A 23,918-nucleotide genomic window follows, 5' to 3' on the forward strand; every position below is an offset into this window, starting at 1 on the left:
TGAAATGGAATACGCAAATACAAGATAGCTGCTAATAGAACTACTGGTCTTTAATGAGATAATATTTCCTTTATTTTGAATTAACTTTTTATTCGGATTTAAATTGGTGTAACCACATTGACTTATTTTGTATTTTTTGCTAGAATAATACTAAGATGAGCCCATCTCGCCCTCCTCCAAAAAAAAAAAAAAAGTGTTGGGTTGGGGTGGCCACGCATGCCCCCTCCCTAAGGCGCATTGGTAGGTTTTTGCCTACAACCTCTATAGATAGATGTCCCACTTGCCATTAAAGGAGAGGGCATGGGTCACTTTGTCACACTCCATCCACTGATGAAGGTGTGATCCACAATCCACTCATACACGACCTCAATGGGCATGGGTGGGTGGGGCAATCCTCTTCTCTCCCGTGGGGCAATCCTCTTCTCTCCCTGCCCTCACTGCAAAGGAGCAGAAAAGATAAAATGATAAAATCATCATTCTCTTTTCGTATGGGTGGCAACTCACCCATCCATTAAGGGCATAAGTGGATGGAACAACCCCACACCCTCTGTGGAGTAGTGGGTGGCCATCTCACCCCGTGAGTGTTTACTATTATTTTCGGTTTTTTCAGTCGTGTCATTTGTCAAGTTGAGATGACATTTTCTATTATCAATGAAGTACAAATGTTCAAAAAGTTACATTTTGTTCACTGATATTTTTTCTTGTGTAATATTTATAAAGTGTATAATATCAACATCACATATAAACATGTGGTTTAATTAATTAAGAGAATTGTTAAATAAGTGTGTTTTGATTGGTGGAACTCACGGAATCAGTCCATTAATTTCTTTATTTAGTCAACACATGAATCAATAATTTGAATTTTTCCTCTCAGTATTTGACAGCATAATAATTTATATAATAGGCTTCGTCCAAATAACTCTCTTGAAACACATGTTATTTTAATATCACGTATATCTGAGAGAGGAGAGGAAAAAGTCTTGAGAGCTTGGTTTTCGCCTGGAGGGAGTGGTTTTCTTGCCTCCCCTCTCAGTGGTGATTTCCCTCTTACTCCTCGTGAGTAGAGAGTTTTTTATTCCCCCTGAGTTGGTTCAGTGGGGTTAGTTTTTCTCCTAACCTTTATGGTTGTGGAGTTTTTGTTCCTCCCGGCTAGATTCGGCGGAGGCTGGTCTTCCCCTAGCCTTTCTGGGCTATGGTGGCTTTTATGTGTTGTTATTTGTTTGTTTTTTTTTGTTTGGCAGGATTTCTCATCTCAAGTTGTCTTCTTTGGGGGATTGGCCGAGCGTTCGTGTCGTCGGCGGGATTTTTTTGGCCCTTTTTTTTTTTTTTTTTTTTTTTTTTTTTTTTTTTTTTTTTTTTTTCCAGATTTTGGAAGCTAGATCTGCTCTTCCTCGTCCTCTTCTGACTGACACGCACCCCCCCAGCCGCGTTCTCCGTCGCCTTCCGACCCTGCCGCCGCTAGATCAGGTCCTGTCGGTCGCCGGTGACCGGCGCGTGGTACCCACGCTCCAGTAGGCTCTCCGCTGTTTGGTGCGCGTGTGGGACACGTGCCGCTTTTTTTTGGCCGATCTCTGCGGTTTTCGGTTGTCTAGCTTCGGTCCTCCGTCTGGGTGGCGCCGGTGTCGGCGCGTGTTCCTCACGCGCCGCCGTCCGGCTTCTTGGCCCTTTTCCTCCACTGCCAGCAGCTTGTTTTTGGGTGGTCTCTACTTCAGTGTTGTGTGTTTTTTTTCTCTTTTTTTGAGTCACAGTCTGTTTGTGTTGGGTTCAATTTTTACGGGAATATTTGTTGGCTAATTGTTAGATCTGGTCTATTTTCTTTAGAAAGTGAGCGTCAATGTAAAGAGGCTCAAATGGCTTTCGTGTAAAAGTTGTATTTCTGCTTATTGTTTTTGGGTGGTCTCTACTTCAGTGTTGTGTGTTTTTTTTCTCTTTTTTTGAGTCACAGTCTGTTTGTGTTGGGTTCAATTTTTACGGGAATATTTGTTGGCTAATTGTTAGATCTGGTCTATTTTCTTTAGAAAGTGAGCGTCAATGTAAAGAGGCTCAAATGGCTTTCGTGTAAAAGTTGTATTTCTGCTTAGGCAGCTGTTTATTAAGCCAGATCCTTCTGGTTTAGAGAATAGGGGGCTTGTCCCTTATTTTCAAGTTATAAGCCTTGGGTTGTTCACCATATCAATGATAGATTACCGTTTCCGTTCAAAAAAAAAAAAAATAACTCTCTTATATAACATAATAATAATAACATTATTGTTATTATTATTATCAATACTTATTTCAATTTTCTTGGTTTGTTAATACCTTACGGTATTTATTTTAACTTTAATATATCAATTAAACAAATTAACCAAAGGTACAGCATATCGGATATTTCCCCTTCTTCTTCTTTTTATTTTTTTTTTTTAAGAATAATTTTCATTTTCCCTATATTCATTTCTTGTTCTTCATATCTATTGACTGCTGATGCATATTAGTCTCATAGTCTGAACTTTTTTCCGAAACCTTTTTAAGATTATCTACAAGCGAAAATTCCAAATTGTGAGGGAATCGAGTTCATATCAAAATAAGATAATCATCTAATATGGTTTACTAGAATCAGTAAGAATCTCCTCACTCCTCCAACTGCCCGGCCAGTCAAATTCCATTTAAGAATATGTATCCAAAACCAATTACAATTTCTGCTGAATGAAGACCTTTTTCCTATAAGAATTGGTTCAAATCTTTCTATACATAAACTCTCTTAGCTATTCTATTCTTCTTCTCGTTGATCTCCTCAATATGTTTTATCAGAATAGTTTATATCTAAAGGAAGCTCGCACTGCGTACTTCTTAGTAATTTGTTCCGCCTCTGTTTTCATTTGATCGTCATCGACCCTTTTCCTCGTTTTCTTTGTTTCCTCGTCCGTTGTCTCACTTTTTGATCTCCTCCGTTGCCTTCTCATCTGGGGTTTCTTGTCGATTTTCTTATAGGTTTGGCAGCATGTTAATTTTTGACCATCAAATTAGCATGTCTTATCTGAACCCAGACCTGTCTGACAAGGACGTTGAGCCATTCGTTGAGATTTCTCCGAGAGGACGGTACAGTAGGTACGGTGACCTGCTCGATGCCGAAGCGGTGAAGAAGGTGTATCAAGCTTTTGATCAAGAAGAGGGTAGAGAGGTAGCTTGGAATTAGGTTTCCTTGAAAAGGTTTCTGTATGACGAGGCAATGATGGACAGATTCTGCTTGGAGGTTTGTTTGTTGAGAACTTTGGAGAACGAAAACATCATCACCTCGTTCAGTTCGTGGACCGATCATAAGCACAAGACGTTGAACTTCATCACTAAGGTTTGCACGTCCGGCACTGAGGGAATATAGGAGGAAGCACCAGCACGTCTCGATTAAGGCCTTAAAGAAATGGTTGAAACAGATACTGAGGGGTTTGGAGTATCTCCATTCGCATGAGCCATGCATAATTCATAGGGATCTTAACTGTAGTAACGTGTTTATCAATGGCAATCTTGGCCAGGTTAAGATTGGAGATTTAGGGTTAGCGGCAAAAGTGGGGATGAGCCAAATGACACATTTGATGCTGGGGACGCTGGAGTTCATGGATCCGGAGCTGTACGACGAGAACTACACGGAGATGGTGGATATTTACGCATTTGGGATGTGCGTGCTTGAGCTGGTGACACTAGAAATATCATACAGTTAATGTGACAGTGTGGCCAAGATATACAAGAAGATGTCCTCTGGGGTGAAGTCCCGGGCACTGAACAAGGTGAAAGATTTGGAGGTGAAAGGGTTCATTGAGAAGTGCCTTGCGCCAGAGTCTGAAAGATCGTCTGCCTCTGAACTTCACAACGAGCCCTTCTTTAATGGACTTGATGATGAAGAAAAATATGATACTGGTTTCGGTTTCGATTTTTCTTTTTGAATCGTTTTTGCTTTCAGAAATATGTAGGTATAAACTGGTTAGCTTTTTTCCCTTGTGCAGTTCATGCATTGTAAATAAAGGATCCATAGTTTCTTTGAAGTAACAAAGTTGCAAAGTACCACACACTGCCCAAATTAAACCTCAACCCTCCTAGGCCGCACATATTGGATTTTACTCCAGGCTCCAGTGCTGCACGAAGCCGCTGACGCCGAGTTGGCTCCTACGGCGCTAGCTATGCCCTGCTTGGTCTCCTAGCACAGTGGAGGTTCCGGAGCACGCCATGAGCAACTCTAGTGAACCGCCCTACCTTACTTCAACAGAAAGCAAAGTACATGGCAAGACTTGGAAATTTGCTTAAGCTGCTTTTCATTTCATTTCGTCGATTGGATCGGAATGTACAGAATGAAATTTCACCACCTCTTTTTGGGGTGAGTCTGGAATGCTGTTTCCCACAAATAACATTACAAACAAAATCACCACCTTCTGCCATTTCTGATTACCATTAGTACAATTGCCCCCGGAGAGCACACATTTACATCCAAAGAATTGAAGTGACTAGTGACCACCAATCTGAAAGGGGGTCCAAATAGCTCAAAGGATGTGCAATCCAAAATATCCAAAAGCAAGAATCAAAGGTTAATCAGCGTATATTTGTATGAGAATAGAAGATAAGTGTAGATGTCAACTAAAACTCTTTCTGAAGCTTAACTCAAGAGGACAAACGAAGAGATAATTTTCTGAGCAAAACTACCTTCTAGAAGCTAAAACTGCATTAAGGAAAAGATCTGACTCTCCTTGTCACTTTCTTTAACAAAATTGGTGGCCAATAAATACCAAGTTGTGTTGTTAGGTATGAAACCATTCTCCACACCCTTATGTAGAAGTAAACAGGCATTATCAAACATGTCCTCTTTGCAGTACCAACTGATTAAAGTGTTATAAGTAATAGCATCAGGACAGATTCCTTCAATTTGTAATCTGTCAAAGAGATTTAAAGCCTCCCGAAGATGGCCCATCTTGCATAAACCATTTATCAGGCTGTTATAAGTGACTATGTCTGGTGTCAAACCTCGATGAATCATATCCCTTAGAAACTCGAGAGCATTATGTACTTTTCCAACTTTACAAAGACCATTGATCAAAATATTGCAAGAGATATTATTGATATTCAGTCCCTTACTCATCATTTCTTCAAACAATCCCAATCCTTTCTCAACTGCTCCAGTTTTACAGAGTGCATTTATTAGGCCATTATAGGTGATTGTGTCAAGGGGACATCCTCTAAATAACATTTCATTTACAAGCTTAAGTGCTTCTTGGATCGCACCTCTCCTCAGGAAAGCATGAATCAAAGTGTTATAAGTTACAGTGTTGGCAATTACACCCTCCAGGAACATATCACGATAGACTCCCAATGCCTTTTCCATCTTATTGACCTTGCACAGTCCAAATATTACAGAATTAAATGTAAATACATCGGGCTTACATCCTTTCCGAGACATTTCACCAACCATTTCCAAAGCTTCATTAACTTTTTCATTCTTGCACAAAGCACATATAAGGCAATTGTATCCCACAGTATTCAGGCTAAGCCCCTTAGCTGACATCTCATTTAAAACATCACCAGCTTCCTCTAGTTGGTCTTCTTTGCAGAATCCATCTATCAATATTGTGTATGTTACCACATTAGGCTCACAACCCCTTGCCACCATCTCATTAACCAATTCACAAGCTGAAGTCAAACAACCCTTCTTGCAAAGTCCACGAACCAGTATGTTAAACGTAAAAACATCAGGTACACAGCCGGTTTGTAGCATGAAATTATAAATAACAGCCTTGGCTTCATCAAACCGTCCGCTGGTCACATACCCATTAATTAAGGTATTGAAGAGCACAACATTTGGAGCAGGCACTTTGTTCAACAATGCCCTTGCTTCATCAACTTTCCCCATTCTACACAACCCATGCATTAAAAATCCATAAGTTATATTATCAGGAGAGAAACCCCTAAGAAGCATCCGATCGACCAACTTTGCTGCCTCATGAATCCGATTGAGCTTAACAAAGCCAATGATAACATCATTGAAGGTCTGAACATCAGGTGTACAACCCATAAGAAACATTTCGTCCAAAAGTTTCAATGCTTCCGTCACTCTATTATTCTTAGAGAGTGCATGTATCAGAGTCTGATAGACCACCGAATTGGGCACGCACCCATGCTTCATCATGTCTCTAAGGAGAGAGCACGCAGAATCCACCTCATTAACCATACAAAGTGCTTTCATCACCACCCCAAATGTGTGAACAGCGGGAGAAACACCCTTACTCAACATGTCATAGAAAACATTAGGTGCAAATTTAGGACAATTCCCAGCCACCAATATCTCCAATACAACATTATAAGATCTAAAAGTTGGTTCACAAGAATAAACATTCCTCATATCCAGAAGCAACCTAGTTGCTTGCCCTGGCAAACCAGCTCTTCCATAATATTTCATAATCAGGAGGAAAAGGGACTCTCTGAAAACAATCCTTTCTTCTTTCATCTGCATCAACAACCTATCTATAACCTTAAACTCCCCAGCCTCCCCAAGCTTATCTATCAATGCATTATACACATCAAACGAATGGCAGTAGCCCTCCTGGGCACCCGCCCATTCAAATATCTCCATAGACGTGGGCACGTCAAGTGGGAGCTTAAGCAATTTACATAGCTGATATGGGCTAATTTGAATAAGCGACTTCCTAAGCTCTTTGAGGTCGAAAGGTTTAATTAACCTTTCCCACTCAGTCTCGGACTCTGACCCATTATTATCATTCAAGACTGTATCACTAAAATCTCCACTAACCCCACTTGAGGAAATTGCAAAATGGTGACCTTTTAACAAAGACTCTAGCTTTTTGCGCCCATGGGTTGAAAGCTTTGGTATTTTCAACATTACTCTATATGGGTAGCTCAGAATTTCCACAAACTAACCCAGCAATCAGAGTTTTGGAGTATCTCTGAAGCAAAATGGTCATGACCCTTCTGCAGATTTGGGTTGTTTTTCAGAAACAAAAAGAATGGTTTTCAATAATTTGAGCTGAAATGAACATGGTACCATAGAGATAGGATATACTGAAACTCTAAGAAGAAGTAGTAACATGTACCTGGGGTTAAAGAATGAGGAAACCATGGATTGAAACTCTCGGTGGAAGAAATTTGAACAATCAGCAACACGGCTTCAAATTTTCAATGCAAGTGAGTAGTAATCGAACTATCGAAAGGCACTCGGGTACGAATAACTAGTATCGGATCGAGTCGTTTCCGTGGTTCCGGGCCGGGTTAGTACCTAGCTGTGTCATATGGGTCGCGCTCTTGGGCCATGGTTATATTTTGACATCAGAAATAACGCTGTGGGCCTGTGGCAGAGCATGCTATGATTTTTTTTTTATTTTTTATTTTTTTTTAAAATGGAGCATGTTATGATTTTAATCGTTCGTGATGTATACATGTTGTATACTTGTATTACTTTGTTGAACTTCTAATGTGATCGATCTCAATTCTTTTTATTTAAATAAATAAAAATAAATGCAACTTGAGGAAGAATGGTGTGTTTATGATAAAAGTGACGTGCTCATTCCCTGTTGCATTTATCATGCTAAGTGTCAACCGCTAAACAATTAAATTTGATTATAGTTGACATGACAGTACTACAGAGACTATCATGTGAGTCAGTTTGTAAACTCACGTGACAATTACCACAAAATTACTAAACAGTTAGATTTAATTGTAGTTTACGTGGCAATATCACGTAAATTGTCACTTCAGTTTATGAGTTGGACTGGCTAACTTTTCATTACAATTATCGGCCTCAATCCAGATTTTGATGAAGGAACTAGGATTTTCAATAGGTTTGGCAATTCGGGTTATCGTGTCGAATTTGGGTCAACTCGTTTGACCCACCAACCTGATTATGCCAAACTGAACCCAACACCACCTAACTTTTTTAAGGATTTTTTGAAAATGGGTTTTGAATTTAACAAACCCAATTAAATTTTTGGTTTTTCCTAGTATTCCCACGATTTTTTTTTTTTTTTTTTTTGGTATTACCTTGTTAATTAATGTATTGCAACTCTTTTCTTTTCTTTTTTTTTTTTTTCTTTTTTTTTTGATAAGTGTTGCAACTCTTATCTTGCCTAAAACAAAAAAGAAAAATGAGTATTACAAACTTTTGATATATTTTTTTTTAAAAAAATAAATTATCGGGTTGACCTTTCGTGACCCGAAAACCAAAAGAATTGTAAACAGGTTGACAGGTCAACCCGCTAACTCATTTAACCTAAACCCTAATTCTATAACTTCATGTCGAATTCGCAAATCATGTAAAAATTGCCAACCCTAATTTTCAGTAACCGCCTTTAGAACTGAAGAAAGAATTGTAACGCTATTTTGCATAATCTAATGAAAAGAACTGAATGACGAGTAGAATACAACCTAATTCCCAACCAATTGGCAAGTGGTTAATATTTTCATTACTATACTTGAACACAAATCGCATCAATAAATCCAAATCACAAGAATCTTCTGTTTCCCAGCAGCAGATTCGACTATACATACATTCTTAATAGGGACCTAAGAGATGACATTCTTGACACCATTGCAGTTTCACCATCAAGTTGTGAAGACTAACATACAGGGCATGGTAGGAAAATCCAGATTTCCTACCAAGTAGTTAAGTTATGCATTTGAGACACACTGAACTTTCTGCGATTCCAGCACGCTCCTTGCAGCTTCTATGACCACTTGTCCGCTAACATAATGCTGCCGGCAAACAGGCATGTAGACATCAGCCCCGCCAATCAGTTCTGTTTGTGTCTCCTCTGTTTTCCTTAAGGTGAAGAAAGCACGTCTACGACAAAGTTCGCAACGAGCGGTTAATTTGGTCACAGAATCAGCAAGGGGAATTATGTCTAGAACAGAACCGAAGCTCCTCCTGCCAACAATATTCACATCCACCATTGTAATTCTCTTGACCCAAAAAAGAAAAAATCGATATGAATGGTGGAAGATTATAATTAGAGAAAAAGAGGAAAAAAAAAAAAAGAGCCATAAGCATAAGAAAGCTTCATGCAGATGGTGGCCTATACAAAGAAAGAGTACCTCAAATAGTCACCATCTAGTCCAGCAACTATCACTGTTTTGCCATCATGATCAGCAGCTTCACGACAGAAATCATAAAGGTCCTCAAAGAATTGAGCTTCATCAATACCAATCACATCTAACTGTCACCATATACAGGTCATGTCTTAGTAGTACACTCCAAGTGTACATGAAAAACTGAAGAAAGTAAAATGAACTAATCTTACCAAGAAAAAACACACGACTATGTCATTTCAAATTGAGATGTTTCTCAGCCACACAAACCACTAACTCATTACTGAGTCGGTGCCCATATACAAACAAAAATCAGTTTTGTTTTCATACAGCTAACAATTTTGTACTATATCACAAGAAAGTACAACTCTTCATAACACATAGCATCGTCAAATTGTGCCATTAAAAAGTACCTGATCATATGCATCAAGACCAATTTTTCGTCTGAATGATGACAAATCTGGTAAGGCCCAACATGGTAATTTCAACCCATCATGTGTCACAATCGAATCCAAACCATATCTTGCATCCTTATTTGATTTTACTATTGCCACACTTCTGCATTGCAGACATGCAAAAAAGAGTTAACAATTCATAACAATAATTCCAAAAGTACTTTTTGTTAAGTAAAGATAGTAGTTGAATATTTGCTGCCCTGAACTGGTATCAAGAAGCTGGGAAATTTTATTCCAACAGTATTTTTTTGTGTTTCGGAAGTTCACATGTGTGTGCAATGAGATGCTTCACATTCTTGAAATATCTCATGAAGCAATTTTGGTATTAACAGCTCCCCAAGTTGCAAATTGGCTAAATCCTAAGTTTTACAGAATATGGAAGACATCCAAAAAGAATACTGATCTCTTTCTAATGTTCAAAAAGCCAAATTCCAATATCCATATAGGATCCTAAGGTGCTCAAGAAAATAACTAAGAGGAGAAAAGGGATATTAGGCTTATGGTTCTGGCCCTGAAACAATATATACAGCATATAGTTGTTGTGTCCAAATGTAGTACAACTGTTAACAATAACAATAAACAACAACAATAAGAATAATAATGACAATAATAACAATAATAAAAGTCATAGTACTAACAACGACAATAACAACATTGAAGATGATGATATATAGAGTAATAGGTTATCATGGCAACATAATTAGGAAAAGTTTCATACTAATATCCTCACATAAATGTAAAGAAATCAAGTTGAGATGCATAATGTCCAACATAGTTTGGGAGATTACAAATTCGACGAAAAACAGATTCTGAGAGAAAATTGTGATAAGGATCTTTCAAACAATGTCTTTGGAGGTGTAGAAGGATAAAGCAGTTTTGGGAGGAGGGGACCATGAAGTTTCAAGATGGATGAGGACCGAGGAGGGAAGGTTCAAAAAGTGGGGGTGGGGAAGTGATTCTGCACTTTGCTTAAAATAACATGGGATTTGATGAGCTTCTGCTTCAATTTGAGGTTTCTTTTATATCATTATTATTCTTTTCTTCTTTGGGAACTTGAGGCGGGGGGGAAGGAGAAATAAATCCAGGAATAAACTGGATTTCTGATCTAAGCCACTAGTCTTTAGAAATCATATTATAGCATAAAAAATAAAAAAATGAACTTGTCACTGATCAAAATTGTCTATGTACCATCCCAGCAGTAGTGTTAGACAAACCAAAACTTGACCTTTATACATCATCACAAAGCCTGAACAGCCTAAGCACATAGATACATAAACAAGGTTCAATATGCATTATTCAAACTTCAATTTTAGCACCATCCTATCTTGAAGAACCACAATTGCACATAATCTCTACAGCATAAACAATCCATCAAAGTTCAACACCTGATACAGATAAGAATAGACAATGATCAATCCAAATGAGTTTCAAATATTGAATTGAATAAAAAGCACTAATTTTTCCTCTGCAAGTGAAAGGTAGGCCAAAAACTATGAATGGAAATATTTCTGCCTGCTTTATAACTTGATATTAATAGTTCTAGGCACACACGCAAATTAACTCAAATATTCAAACATGTTAAAGGTAGCCAAGAAATGAGATTGCAAACTCATTTCTGTCTCTCTTGCTTTTAATTTGTGATTTATAGTTCAAGACACACATGAAAATAAACTCACAGATCTGAAAATGCTTGTGGCTTGTTGCTTACCAGTCCTCTAGCAAGTAGAAACTTTTAACCAAGAAATTGTTGCCTTGAAAGCCTACTAGATAATGTAAGGGCTCTAGGGACTGACTCTAAAATATATATTTTTAGTAGAGACTTCAATTGTCATGGAAAGGTGCATCAAAAGAAGCATGGAAAGTGCACAGATGAACTCCGCATGCATGAGAAGCAACCATTATTGGGTCACTAAGCAGGTTCACCTATATGCTTGGACTAGCAAACATTTTAGACGTATTGCTGCTCTACATTGGGTTCATAAATGAAACTAAATGATTTTCTTTGGCACACATCAAAACTTTCTTTTAAATCACTGAAGAATGTAAGATATATAAATGATTGCAATGCCTAATTAGGTAATGTTCGGCACGTAAGATGACTGGTATGCATTCTGCCTTACCTATTAATGGGTCTTCCAGATTCTTCAATTTCCAGAAAACAGTAAGGTTTAAGATTTACGGCTCTTAAATGTCTCAAATAGCCCTGCTTTGCAATAGAGAGAAATTCACGGGCAATGAGCTTTTTTCCATAACTTGATTTAGTTATCACTAAAATCAGGAACATAGCCGACGTCTTTTAAAATGCAAGTCATTTCTCTAACCATCTTATATATCTCCTGAGATTGTTTATGAGATTTATCACCCTTAAAGAAGAAGTGAGCCCCATTTTGAATCTCTAACCTGCTATAACCAGGTTCCTTTATTACCCCCGATTTCCTCATCACAGCCCTAACCTCAGCAACGTTGTCCCACAACCCAGAGGTGGCATAAGCATTAGACAAAACCACATACTTTCCAGGATTTTCTGGTTCCAATTCAAAAAAATTCTTTGCCGCAAGCTTTACTAAGTCCATGTCTCCATGAATCCTACAAGCCCCAAGCAAAGCACCCCATATCACTGAGTGCTCCTTACAAGGTGACTTCAAAACAAACTCATACGCCTCTTGTAACCGGCCAGCCCGCCCTAAAAGATCAATCATAGCTGCATAATGTTGCCCTCTTGGCTGAATACCATAATCTCTGGACATAGATGAAAAATATGCCCAACCCTCATCAATCAAACCTCCATGGCTACAAGCTGAAAGAACTGCAAGAAAAGTAACATAATTTGGTTTGAAACCTTCATTTTTCATCCTATGAAAGGATTCCAAAACCTCTACAACTTTTCCATGCTGGCCATACCCAGATATTAAAGCAGTCCACGTAATAACATTCCTATTTAAAGACTTGTCGAATACCTGATGGCCATCAGATAAACTGCTGCATTTAAAGTACATGTCCATGAGGGCACTATTGACAACTACATTTTCCCTGATTTGGCACTTTATCATGACACCATGGGCCTGCTTCCCATGCTCAAGTGCTGCTAGAGTGGCACAGGCTCTAAAGACTGATGCGAAGGTAAACTGGTCTGGTATAAAACCAGTCTGTCTCATCTTGTAATAAAGATCTAACCCCACTTCTTCAAGCCCCCTTTGCACATACCCTGCAATCATTGCATTCCACGAAACCAAACTCGTCTCTAGCAATTTATTAAACAGAAAGTGAGCCGTTCCTAGATCCCCAGATTTCACATACAATATCAACAATTTAGTCTTCAAATATTCACTAGGATCATACCCGACAACAACCATTTGTGCATGGATTCTTCTCCCCTTCTTATACTCTTTCCTGAATATGCTTTCCTGCAGCAGAAGAGCATAGGTCCCTGGCTCTACTCGCAGTCCTGTAGTGCACAACAGCCCAACAGCTTCCCTCAATCTTCCCGACATACATAGACCCTTTAATGTTTTATCCAATTGGAGGTGACTTTTGTAAGGCTCAACCTGAAAGCTGGCGATAATCGCATTCTATCAATTGAGCAAATACTACTCTGAAATTTACTCTTTTCCCATTCTAAAGAATAATATACACATACCAATCCCCTTAAACATTGAGCTTTATACAATCATAATAAATTCATAAGCAAGCACACAAAAGTGGTAACATTCCATTCAAATAGTCAAACATTCAAATTACCCAATTCAATATTGGACCTAAAGATATCGGCTTTGGGACAGAAACAATACTACCCACCAAAAATAGCAACATTTTATCAACAGCCCACATAAATTCAAGCTCAAAATTAAACCACGCAACACAGAAAACAAATTATAGAAGGTCCCAAACCTGCCGTTGCTGCTCTCAGACTGAATCCTGCGAAGAAGCGCGGTGGTTTTTCCGGCGAACATGGGGCCGACGATAACGTGAATCTCTCCGGCCGACGACCGTGGAGCCACCTCCATATGCACTCCACGGTTTTGGATTGAAAGAAATGAGGATTTGGGTGAAAAGATTATGGGTTTTAGAGGGACGAAACAGGGGTTTTGGAAAGTTGTGGGGTTGCATGGCAAGGATTTGGAGGCAAACGAAAACAGCGCCAGAGGTGTAGCTTCGGGGAGGTGAGAAGAGAAGGATAAGAACGTTGGGGTTAAGAGAGACTTCATTCTTGAAATAGTTAGCATGTATTTTGCTCTAAGAGAGAGAGAGAGAGAGGTTTAAGGGTTTTGCTCGTTAGAGAGAGAGAGCTTTTGTTGCTATTTTGTGAGTTGTGAGGGTTTTACACTTTTACTCGGAGAGAGAGACAAGAGAAGCATCGGAGCGGAAAGGTGAAAGCTTTCTCCAACCTGGTTGGAATAAATTTGTATTAGATTGATTTTTGTCTTTATAACAAAACTAATATACATGTCTTTACATGGTTGTGAGAATATTTTTAAATTTATTTTTTTTGGCACATTTATTTTTTAAAACTAAATATATATATATATTAAGGGCATATGTCGTTTTTTTTTTTAATTAATTCTACTAAAAACACATGTGATAATGTAAATGCTTCTTCTTCCTGTAAATTATATGCACCCTAAACCCTTTTATCTTATCAACTTTTTAGAGAATTTTAATAAATAATTAAGAATCTGGTAAATAGTGAGATAATAACATTGAATGTTTAATTAAAAAAATAAAAGTTGATTTTAAAATATTTCACTTTAGAATGATCTAAAAAGTCTTGGCCGAGTTATAGTGTGTAGGCTTGTTAAGGATTTTGACCGTGAGAAAGAAAATGAAAATGCCATATGGGTAGGATATCAAGTGTGTACCAAGAATGGTTACTTTTCTTTATTTACGTGGAGTAATTTTTTTTTTTTTTTTGGACATATTACATGTACATTTTTTTTTTTTTTATATCTCTTATACATTTTTTTTAAAAAAAAAAAAAAATCAATAATTACATCTGGATGACCCACATGTGAGTCTTACGGATCCAACGAATAATTTATAAATATATATATATATATATAAAAGAGATGTAAAAAATCATTTCTCATTTCTTTTTCCAGTGGCACTATCCAAGTGTCATCCGCTAATTGGGCACAATACTAGCCAAGCGTCTTCTAATGAGGTACTTCAATTGACAAGGTGACACTTGCTATTAAGGTATAATAGCCTTGGCAGAGTAGTGGTGGTTGAATCCCTTGCCTCCTCCGACCATTAATGTAATAATGTTACGTGCATGCTTGCAGGTTTAGGGCATTGCATGATTCTTTGCCTAGAATATTGGGACAGTTAGGATGAGGTGGCAAACCAGTTATCCCAGCAATGCGTCTCTCTTCATTCTCTAAAATGCAGGTTGGTCGATTCACATAGCCCATGGAGATATGTGGTTTGGTCCTAATTACTTAGTCTAAATGGGTCTCTTTAGCTCGAGTGCATAAAGTGTATCAAATAGTATTAATTGAATTAAAGAAAATAATGAGATATCTTGATCAAAATTGATAGAATTCATTTTATAGTTTAGATTAAATTTCATCACATATCCAATGATTGACACTGTTTAGAACTACCATATATATCGTCGGATGGAACAAAACAAAATATTCACTATAAAATGAATCCTCTAATCCTATTTCGGACTAGCTAGATCAAGATTGATCTGACCATTCAATGTTGGACAAAAGTAGACAAATTGATATTTAAAGATATTATATATATATATATATATATATTGCACAAAGTGTCTCATTTTAGAGTGCATTTTTAAAAAAATTACAGATTAAAAATGTAGAAAAATTTTCGTTTTTTAAATCGTAAGTAAGAATGTCCATTTTTAAACATGCATGATTTTGAAAATGTCAAACTACAATTTTAAAGGTCAATTTATTATTTTACCAAACGCTAAGTAATTGTATTTTTTAAAATTGTATTTTTAAATTTCACATTTTAAAATTGCTATTTTTTAAACTGTACGTTTTGAAATTAAAAAACCATCAAACTGATTTAATTATGACCATAATTAATCATCGACTTTCCTGTTTTAAGTACAGCCGTTGGATTTCCCATTTTGGTGTTTGTACACAAAACATATATACTTTTGATAGAAAGCTGATGGGAATCAATGAGACATGTGAACCCCTCCTAAATCATTATTTTGCGCCCATGTGATTCAATCATCCATCTTTTAATTTAAGCCTATACATGTACATTATACGTACATGTCCACACATGGGTTATATATATATATATGCCAAGTCAATGAAGATCAAAGGATTATGCTTAAACTTAATTAATTAAATCAACAATTCTTTCTCACCTTTTTCAGATTCTGCAAAACAATTGGTACATTAACCCATCTGTTTGATAGAATACATATCACTCAAATTCTGGTTTTGTCAATGTTTAGAGCCCATTTGGGAAAAAAAATTCTTATGACTAATGCTATATATATATATATATATATATATTATTTGTGACAGTTACAACCAACTCTTAGATCAATATTTATTTTAGCAAAAAAAAAAAAAAAAATCTAATGGTTGTGATTGACACATCAGTATTGTGAGACAAAAATATAATATCTAATATTACTCTTTCTTTATTTGAATTTGACAGAGGAATGCTATATACCGTGCGTATTTTAATCTCATAATTATCTCACAATACTACTGCATTGAGGACTCCTGGATAGTGCTGCAAAGTTTGCAATCTTATGATGTTCGTCATGTATGGAGGGAAGCCAATAGAGCTGCTCATCTTTTAGCAAAAAAATGTGTTAATGTCTATGAAAGATACAGTCTGGATGAGAGATTATCTCTTATTTATTTAGAGTATTGTATTTGCTAAGTAAGGTTCTTCTACTTGATATGGAATATAAGGTCATTTTCTCAAAAAAAAATTTATCTCACAATATTGATGTGATAGTTCCAACAACTTTGTCGTAAAGAGTTTGTTCATGTGTCGTATATCTCATCCTTGCATATATAAATTTTATGAAGACCTTTTGCTTGGCATGACTTGGTGAACTTTCATCTGTACCTAACAAATGGGATAAACTCGACGCCATGTAGCTTTCATTGCAGTGTCTGAACCCACTGCTCATCAAGCTAGACGATATGGCTGACCATGCAGGATAGGGCTTATGGCCTTCTTGCCACGTTTTCCTGAGCAATGACCAATTGACTGAAAAAGAGAACTTTGCCAATTAAACTTATAACTGGTCTATCTTGGAAATTCGGTGATACAAATTTATCAAGCATTTATTTGAGCCTCGATCCATGTCATGAAAGGCTCATTCGGTCCTCGGACCTGACGAGATAAAGGAAAAATAGGAGTCTCATTTATTGAATGTCTCATTTATTTGAGACTCCTATTTATCAAGTTGTTTTGTTTTTTACGGAGACTTTTGTAGCCGGGGTCTTTTTTCCTTCACTTTGTTAGTTCTGGTTCGATTATGAGAGTGTCTCTTCTTCAACAACTTCCTTTTTATGGTTGTTATAGTTTCCTAACAAGGATTTGTGAAGGGTTGAGAGCCTTTCAAGGTTGATATCCCTTCCCGTGCACGCAGGAGTTTGGAAAGTGTTGAAAAATCTTTTGAGGTTCATGTCATTTTTCATTCCCCTTTTGTTTTAGTAACTAATTTTTGCAGCCATTTTCTTGGCTTTTTGTCCAAAATACATATGAATGTCACTTTTTTGCCCATTTTCTTTAATTAGTTTGTATTTTATATACTCTTTTTTTTCTTTTCTTTTTTTTAAGTCTTTTGTTGGGGAGCTCCATTTGGTTTTTGATTCCATGTAACCCATTTCCCTATTTGCAAAAAAAAAAAAAAAAAAAGCTCAAATTTTCCAAACAAAAATTTCCTCCAAACTATATTGGAGAAAACCCCACATTTTTTTTTTTTAAATAACCAACCCTGCATTTAAAGAAAAAGAAAAGTTTACCGCCTCTTTACTCTCAAATTATCCTACTAATAATATATTTTTCAAAACAAAATTTTCATCCAAATTTGGTTGGAGAATATTACTTCAATTCAATCTATTAAATAGATATATATATATATATTGTTAGAGCACTTGATTCTCAAGTTACATGCATTTTTAAAAAAAAATTAAATTTGGAGAAATTCATCCCACCTAATTTGAATAAAAAACTTTGTCCTAATTTTTTCATTTATGAATAAGGTTTCTTGTATAAAAAGGTTTGACCCTATTCATCGGTTTGTAGCCAGCTAGATATCATGCCAATTTGCCTCATAAGATATATATAAAAGCGTTAACAATTAACTATAAATACAAAATAATTACAAAATATCTAAAATTATTTTCACCTTCATATCGTATAATTTTTTATTTTTTTATTTTTAAACCCAAAAGGCAAAATTCATTATCTAGAAAGTTTTATCAAAACCAACATAATTAATATTATCAAGTAATTAAGCCTGGCCTGGGGTAGGATAATATATAATTCTAGAAGATTGACAATTGAAGGGGGGTATTAATTATTAGTTTCCAACTATTATTTGAATAAAAAAATGAAGAGGCTTTGGTAATGGATATAACGTCATGCATGTGCACCGTGCACCAAATGAATGTCGATGCATCTACCTGTTGTATTCTTTGGATGTGTGGGTGCACAAGCAATCCCTTCTGTCTTTCACACATCTCCCACTTTTTGTTGGTTTAATTTATATAATAAAAAGGTATTTTTAGCAATAATTATCTTATCTATTCTTTACTTTCTTTTTTTTTGAAAATAAGTATCTTTATCTATTCAAGCAATTGGCAATCCCCCCTTATTCATGTGATTTTGCAGGTGCTTATATCATTTATTTATTATTATTATTTTAAAAAAATATCTAAATGCACTATTTAGTAGTTGATAAATTCATTCAACTAGTCCATCCCTTTCCTCCACATCAAGCAATCATGGTATGTATGGATTTAGAAGATAATTACTAAAAGTCGACCGTAAAAAGTTTTAAAAATAAAACAAAAAGATAAAAAGTTTACTTTCAGATTAGACGGAAAGAAATTCTTCTAACTCAAGTTATTAAACTGATATATATCATTAGAATATGCGAAAATGATTAATAGAGTATACAAATTACATGCTCTAAGAACAAATGTAACACCCCATTCTCATATTAAAAAGATGAATAGTCTAGATACAGTGAGTTCATTGACGTTAAGCTTCACATTGAGTCCTGACTAAGTGAGATTGATTATATGGAGCTCTAATTACAATTTAACTAGGTTTTTTGGAGTGATAGCGAGAATGTAACTAGTGTTTTCCTTAGCAACCTAAATTATTATTGAGTCGAAAGAATTATTTAAATTTATTTATTTATTTATAGTAATTTTTCTAATTATTTAAACAAAAACAATGTAGATGTTTCTTTTCACCAAACATTGATGGAATTGAGGTGAGAAAGAGAAAATAAGAGAGAAAAAGTTAAACAATGTTGTTGTTCTATCTTTGAGCTTGTAATAAGACCAATTTGGGGGTGCCAATCATGAAGGACCTGAAAGTCAATGGCTATAACTGGGAAAAAACACAAAATAAGAGGCAGTACTGTGAGAATAATATGAGACCCCCAAAAAAAAACTATACACAAAAAAGGAAAGACTTTTAATATTTTTCGAAATCAAAACGTGAACTTGGGAAGTCACCGTCTTCTATTCCCATCGTCTCCGCCTTGTAAACTTTCTTACAACGAGAGGATAGATAGCCAAACCTCTCTCTCTCTCTCTCTCTCTCTCTCTCTCTCTCTCTCTCCTATATATATATATATATAGATAAATATGTATGTATATATATATATATGATAATACCCATGTGAGATGCAAATTCCTTTTCTCATACATATCTCTTGGTCTCTGTCTGAGACAACATAGCTTTGGTTCATTACACATATATATAATCTAATTTGAATCGACCATAATTGAAAGAACAAATAAAGAGAGAGAGGAAAAGAAGAAAAGAAAAAAGGAGGGCCTCTCGCCCTCTTCTTCTTATTATGCCTCCTCTCAGATCTTAGATTCTCTCAAACGTTCCATCTGGCTTGTCTTCTTTTGGTGGTAATATTTTCTCTGCAAAATGCTTTGCTTTTCAATTCCTTTTCCAAATATAAATTCTGGGTTTTGGATCTTTCGCTCGTTCATTGTTAAATTTATCTCCTTTTGCTTTGGTTTTAAGGAATCCCGGATTGCAAGTCGATCGGTGGATGCTCTGACGTTCCTGGATTCAATCCAAGAACACCCATTTCTTATCTAACAATAAGAGCATCCAAGTTTTCTGTGAATTCTGTGATGAGGTACAGCTTTTCTCGTTCAATCCGCACTATGATGTTTGTTACATGTTTTCTTTTTTCGATGTTACATTGATTTCTGTATTACCTGGAAATCGACTATTGGATTGTGTTTTACTTGGTTTTCAGTAGATTATGTGTTGCTGATTAGATCCGGTGCGTGTTCTTCTATATCATTCATTTATTGGTTGAATTTAGTTTGGCTGATGTTGATGAAGAATTTGATATTTTTAAAGCGATTATCGGCATATTGATTCGTTTTGTTTTTGATTGTTGGGAATTTAATTGATGGGCTTGTGGGAAATGGATGTGCAGGATGGAAATGGAGCCTGGCAAGCTTTTCATTGGTGGGATATCTTGGGACACAAACGAAGACCGTCTTAAAGAATATTTCCAGTCTTTTGGAGTAGTAGTGGAAGCTGTGATAATGAAGGATCGGGCCACGGGTCGTGCCCGTGGTTTTGGTTTTGTTGTTTTTGCAGACCCTGCTGTTGCAGAAAGAGTTGTTATGGAAAAGCATGTGATAGATGGTAGAACTGTAAGTTTGTACGTTTGAATTCACAGTTTTATGTCTGCTCGCTTTGACACTTTGAATTAGAATCATACTGTTATATCGATTTTCTCCTGATATTAGGAGTTCCACTGCTGATATAGGTTGGTGACTCTTATCTTTACAATTGGAGAATTTAAAAGTGTATCCCAATTCTCTTATGTGCATCATGATTCAATATTTTTAAAGTGGAATTTCAGAAACAACTTCTTGACATGTACTCTATTGATTGAGAAGCTTAAGAATGTAATGTATGTTTTTCTTTCTTTTTTCCTTTTTCTTTTCAAGCGCTTCGGTCACTGTAGATTTTGGGTTTAATTGGCTTTATGTCACTATTGAATTCCTCAAAATATGATTTAAGGAATTCCTGAGAAATACAGGACAATCAAAGTGTTGTCACTGTCAAGCGCCTTTTTGGCAACTTCGGGAACCTTTGGGAAATTGTATAGTCACTCTTACATGAATTCTAGAAAGACGATTATCAGAATAGCAATGCTAGAAAGAAGTCTTTAGACAGAAATGATTGGCGCCTAGGGATATTAAGAGGGATTCCATGGGGAGTAAATTTGTTTGGAAGGCGCATTCAGAGAACAGTGATAGCATGGTGCTCATTGTTGCTTGCGTATGTGTATAGCTCAGTAGATAATATGTGGAGTTGCTGAATCATTGTTTGGAACCTTTAGAAGGATAAGCCTAAGTAATATGAGATAAAAAAAATTTAGAAAGTAGTTTTTTGTCAATATACTTTCTCTGTTACTCCTATGAGCCTAAGCCTAATCTTCATACAGTTAAAGCATCCCTAGTAAGGCAAAATCACAATAATAAGCACACGAAAAAAAGTAATGAAGATCAAGATGATTGAATATTTAGTTTCCTTGACACAATTGATGGCATTTGCAGACCCCAAATTATTTTCCAATCTTACTCTTAACTGTGCCTGTTTGAACTAGAATTTATTATTTCTACATGTCAATTGTCAGGCACTCTTATTTGTATTTCAAAAGTGAAATTTTATTGAGTTCATTTTTTCATCCTCTAGCTTTCCATTCTCAGGTTGAAGCGAAAAAAGCTGTTCCTAGAGATGATCAGAACATTCTGAACAGAAACAATAGCAGCATTCATGGGTCTCCTGGTCCTGCCCGCACGAAGAAGATATTTGTAGGAGGCTTAGCATCCACAGTCACCGAGAGCGATTTTAAGAAGTACTTTGATCAGTTTGGGACAATTACAGATGTGGTGGTGATGTATGACCACAATACTCAAAGACCAAGAGGATTTGGGTTCATTACCTATGATTCAGAGGAAGCAGTAGAGAAAGTGTTGTACAAAACCTTTCATGAACTCAATGGTAAAATGGTTGAAGTTAAACGAGCTGTTCCCAAAGAATTATCTCCAGTTCCAAGTCGGGGCCAATTGGCTGGATATAACCATGGTCTGAGTAGAGTTAGTAGCTTCCTTAATGGTTACACTCAGGGATATAATCCAAGTCCAGTTGGGGCGTACGGAAATAGATTGGAGGGTAGATTTAGTCCGGTTACTGTTGGTCGTAGTGGATTTCCTCCATTCAGTCCTGGATATGGAACAGGACTGAATATTGAGCCTGGGTTGAGTCCAAGCTATGGGGGAAATGCAAACCTTAATTCTGACCTTGGCTTTGGACGGGGATTGAACCCTTTATACACTGGAAATTCAAATAGAAATGTTAACCACATCGGCTATGGTGGGGGTAATGGAGGAAGTGGTTCAATCTTAAGTTCAGCGAGTCGTAATCTGTGGGGGAATGAGAGTCTTAATTACTCTACTAACTCCTCAAACCCTAGTGCTTTACTGGGCTCTAGAAGTGGAAATTCAGGAATAGGTTCTTTTGCCAATATCGAAGCACTTTGGAGTTCCTCTCCTAACTCAGGTCAAGGCGGAGGTGCTGGTTCTACCTACGGTAGCGGCAATCTTGGTTATGCCAGTGGAGAAGTCAGTTTTGGTTCAGGAGCAGTAGGGTACGGAAGAAACAGTGGAACCAGTGTTGCACCAGCATCATCATATGCATCAAATGGTGGTTACAGTGGGTCTTATGATGAAATTTATGAAGGTGGTTTGTTTTATGGGGACCGAACTTGGCGATCATCACCTTCAGAGCTAGAGGGGTCTGGCTTATTCGGTCTTGGGCTTGGAAATGCAGCTTCAGATGCGTTAAGTAAAAATTCTGGTGGTTATGTTGGTGTTTACAGTGTTACCAATAGACAATCAAATAGAGGTAACGATCCTTTATTCATTTGAATATTAATACTTCTTCCCCTCCTGCTCTGTCTCACTTTTAAATCTTTCTTTAACCAGTTTTCCTTGGCACAATATAAATCTTTCTAGCAGTGTCATGTACACGCGCGAGTAATATTTTATTTATTACAAACATTTTGGCCAATTGTATAATCCTGTTGATTCAACTACCAGATATAGGACCATTCTTTATTTTGATTTGAACATTAGTTCTAGGCGACGGTCTGCTATGACAACTATTTACTACCCAATCAATTGGGTTCTAAATACAGTTCAACTGTTTGCTTGCTGGTTGTTTAATCTTGAGTGTACAGCATTTACTTCACATGAAATTTGCTCTACTAATGGAAAATATATATTTTACTCTCTTAGGCTCTTAGCCATCCTTGTCCCATTGCCATCTAATAAATTGGCGCTGACTGCATTCTATGTTCACTGAATGTCAAGCTTACGTTACCTTCTACACCATTTTTCTCAAGTACTTATTAGTTTGATCTTGAACAGACTATTTATGCTATGCTATGCAATGCTACTATATTGATTTACATGCTTTCAATCATTATTTGCTTCAGGAATTGCTGCATAGGGAGATTATGATTTGGATGTCCAAAAATTATTGTAGGTGGAGTATAATTGGTGAAGAAGGTGAAGTACTTTGAATCTTCGTACATTTTCGTCCTTGAGATACTTCGGTATATGAAAATATGATTAGAGCTAATTGGTTTACCTGTTTTGAAGAACACGTCGCAGAGAGCAGTTACAAGGGATTTCTTATAAGGTCTGAGCTTGAGTTAAATATAGGTTTCTTCCCTGGAATTTGATTCAGATGTATAATCAGATTGCTGGGTATACAGAGATTTATTGTATCCTGCATCTCTGGTGACATAGCAATACAGAAACAAGCAAGACTTTTTCTTCCTCGTTTTTTTTTTTTTTTGTTGTTGTTGTAATATCTGGCAAAGTTGCTGGTTCTTGTCAGGCATGTTGTTTTGCTTATATAACCCTTTTTCTGGGGTTTTGGTTTTTGGTAGATTGTACGTAATGTCTGGTTGATTTAAGTGCAATACTCTGATGGGATTGTCATTTGGTTTCCCAGAAAATAATTTACAACATAGTAATTCATCTCCAGTGCAAATTTTTCCTTAGCAGGTATAAGCTTTATTTTTCTGTTAGAAATTGTTATCTACTGCATGCAGCTACTCTTGCTTCATCATATCATTTTAACAGTTTACTCCTTGGAGGTCATATTGTT

At 36.5% G+C, this 23,918-nt stretch overlaps 2 protein-coding genes and 1 pseudogene across 7 annotated transcripts; 2 read left to right on the top strand and 1 right to left on the bottom strand.

Annotated features, from left to right (window-relative positions):
• The first annotated feature begins 2,977 nt into the window (after positions 1 to 2,977).
• LOC133868327 (probable serine/threonine-protein kinase WNK11) lies at positions 2,978 to 3,914 on the top strand (annotated as a pseudogene).
• A 527-nt stretch (positions 3,915 to 4,441) lies between these two features.
• On the bottom strand, positions 4,442 to 13,899 carry LOC133868326 (pentatricopeptide repeat-containing protein At5g64320, mitochondrial). Of its 3 annotated transcripts, XM_062305175.1 has the most exons (3): positions 13,395 to 13,899; positions 8,793 to 8,890; positions 4,442 to 6,774 (listed from the first exon to the last, which is right to left on the bottom strand). In XM_062305175.1, exons 1-3 carry the CDS (start codon positions 13,727 to 13,729, stop codon positions 4,676 to 4,678), a joined length of 2,532 nt encoding a protein of 843 aa, XP_062161159.1. In that variant the 5' UTR covers positions 13,730 to 13,899; the 3' UTR covers positions 4,442 to 4,675. The 3 variants fall into 3 exon arrangements, with proteins under 3 accessions (XP_062161159.1, XP_062161157.1, XP_062161158.1); XM_062305173.1 differs by lacking the exons at positions 8,793 to 8,890; positions 13,395 to 13,899 and adding an exon at positions 7,065 to 7,148 and having other exon boundaries at positions 4,442 to 6,942; XM_062305174.1 differs by lacking the exons at positions 4,442 to 6,774; positions 8,793 to 8,890 and adding an exon at positions 11,655 to 13,058.
• Positions 13,900 to 19,366: 5,467 nt separating this feature from the next.
• On the top strand, positions 19,367 to 23,794 carry LOC133868360 (uncharacterized). Of its 4 annotated transcripts, none has more exons than XM_062305240.1 (6): positions 19,368 to 19,615; positions 19,734 to 19,851; positions 19,975 to 20,001; positions 20,161 to 20,383; positions 21,449 to 22,646; positions 23,239 to 23,794. In XM_062305240.1, the coding sequence occupies exons 4-6, from the start codon at positions 20,162 to 20,164 to the stop codon at positions 23,250 to 23,252; spliced, it is 1,434 nt and encodes a 477-aa protein (XP_062161224.1). In that variant the 5' UTR covers positions 19,368 to 19,615; positions 19,734 to 19,851; positions 19,975 to 20,001; position 20,161; the 3' UTR covers positions 23,253 to 23,794. The 4 variants fall into 4 exon arrangements, with proteins under 4 accessions (XP_062161223.1, XP_062161224.1, XP_062161225.1 ...); XM_062305241.1 differs by having other exon boundaries at positions 19,978 to 20,001; XM_062305239.1 differs by lacking the exon at positions 19,975 to 20,001 and having other exon boundaries at positions 19,367 to 19,615; positions 23,289 to 23,794.
• The last annotated feature ends 124 nt before the right edge of the window (positions 23,795 to 23,918 follow it).

The sequence above is a fragment of the Alnus glutinosa genome, chromosome 5 (genome assembly GCF_958979055.1).
Source record: "Alnus glutinosa chromosome 5, dhAlnGlut1.1, whole genome shotgun sequence".
In the NCBI taxonomy this organism is placed as follows: domain Eukaryota; kingdom Viridiplantae; phylum Streptophyta; class Magnoliopsida; order Fagales; family Betulaceae; genus Alnus; species Alnus glutinosa.

Coding starts and splice junctions, on each gene's coding strand:
- LOC133868326 (XM_062305175.1), bottom strand. CDS start 13,729: ATGCTAACTATTTCAAGAATGAAGTCTCTCTTAACCCCAACGTTCTTA. Junction 8,891..13,394: donor TCTGAGAGCAGCAACGGCAG/GTTTGGGACCTT, acceptor TATTGTTGGCAG/GAGGAGCTTCGGTTCTGTTC. Junction 6,775..8,792: donor TCGTAGACGTGCTTTCTTCA/CCTTAAGGAAAA, acceptor ATTTTGCAATTT/CCTCAAGTGGGGTTAGTGGA.
- LOC133868360 (XM_062305238.1), top strand. Junction 20,384..21,448: donor ATGTGATAGATGGTAGAACT/GTAAGTTTGTAC, acceptor TTCCATTCTCAG/GTTGAAGCGAAAAAAGCTGT.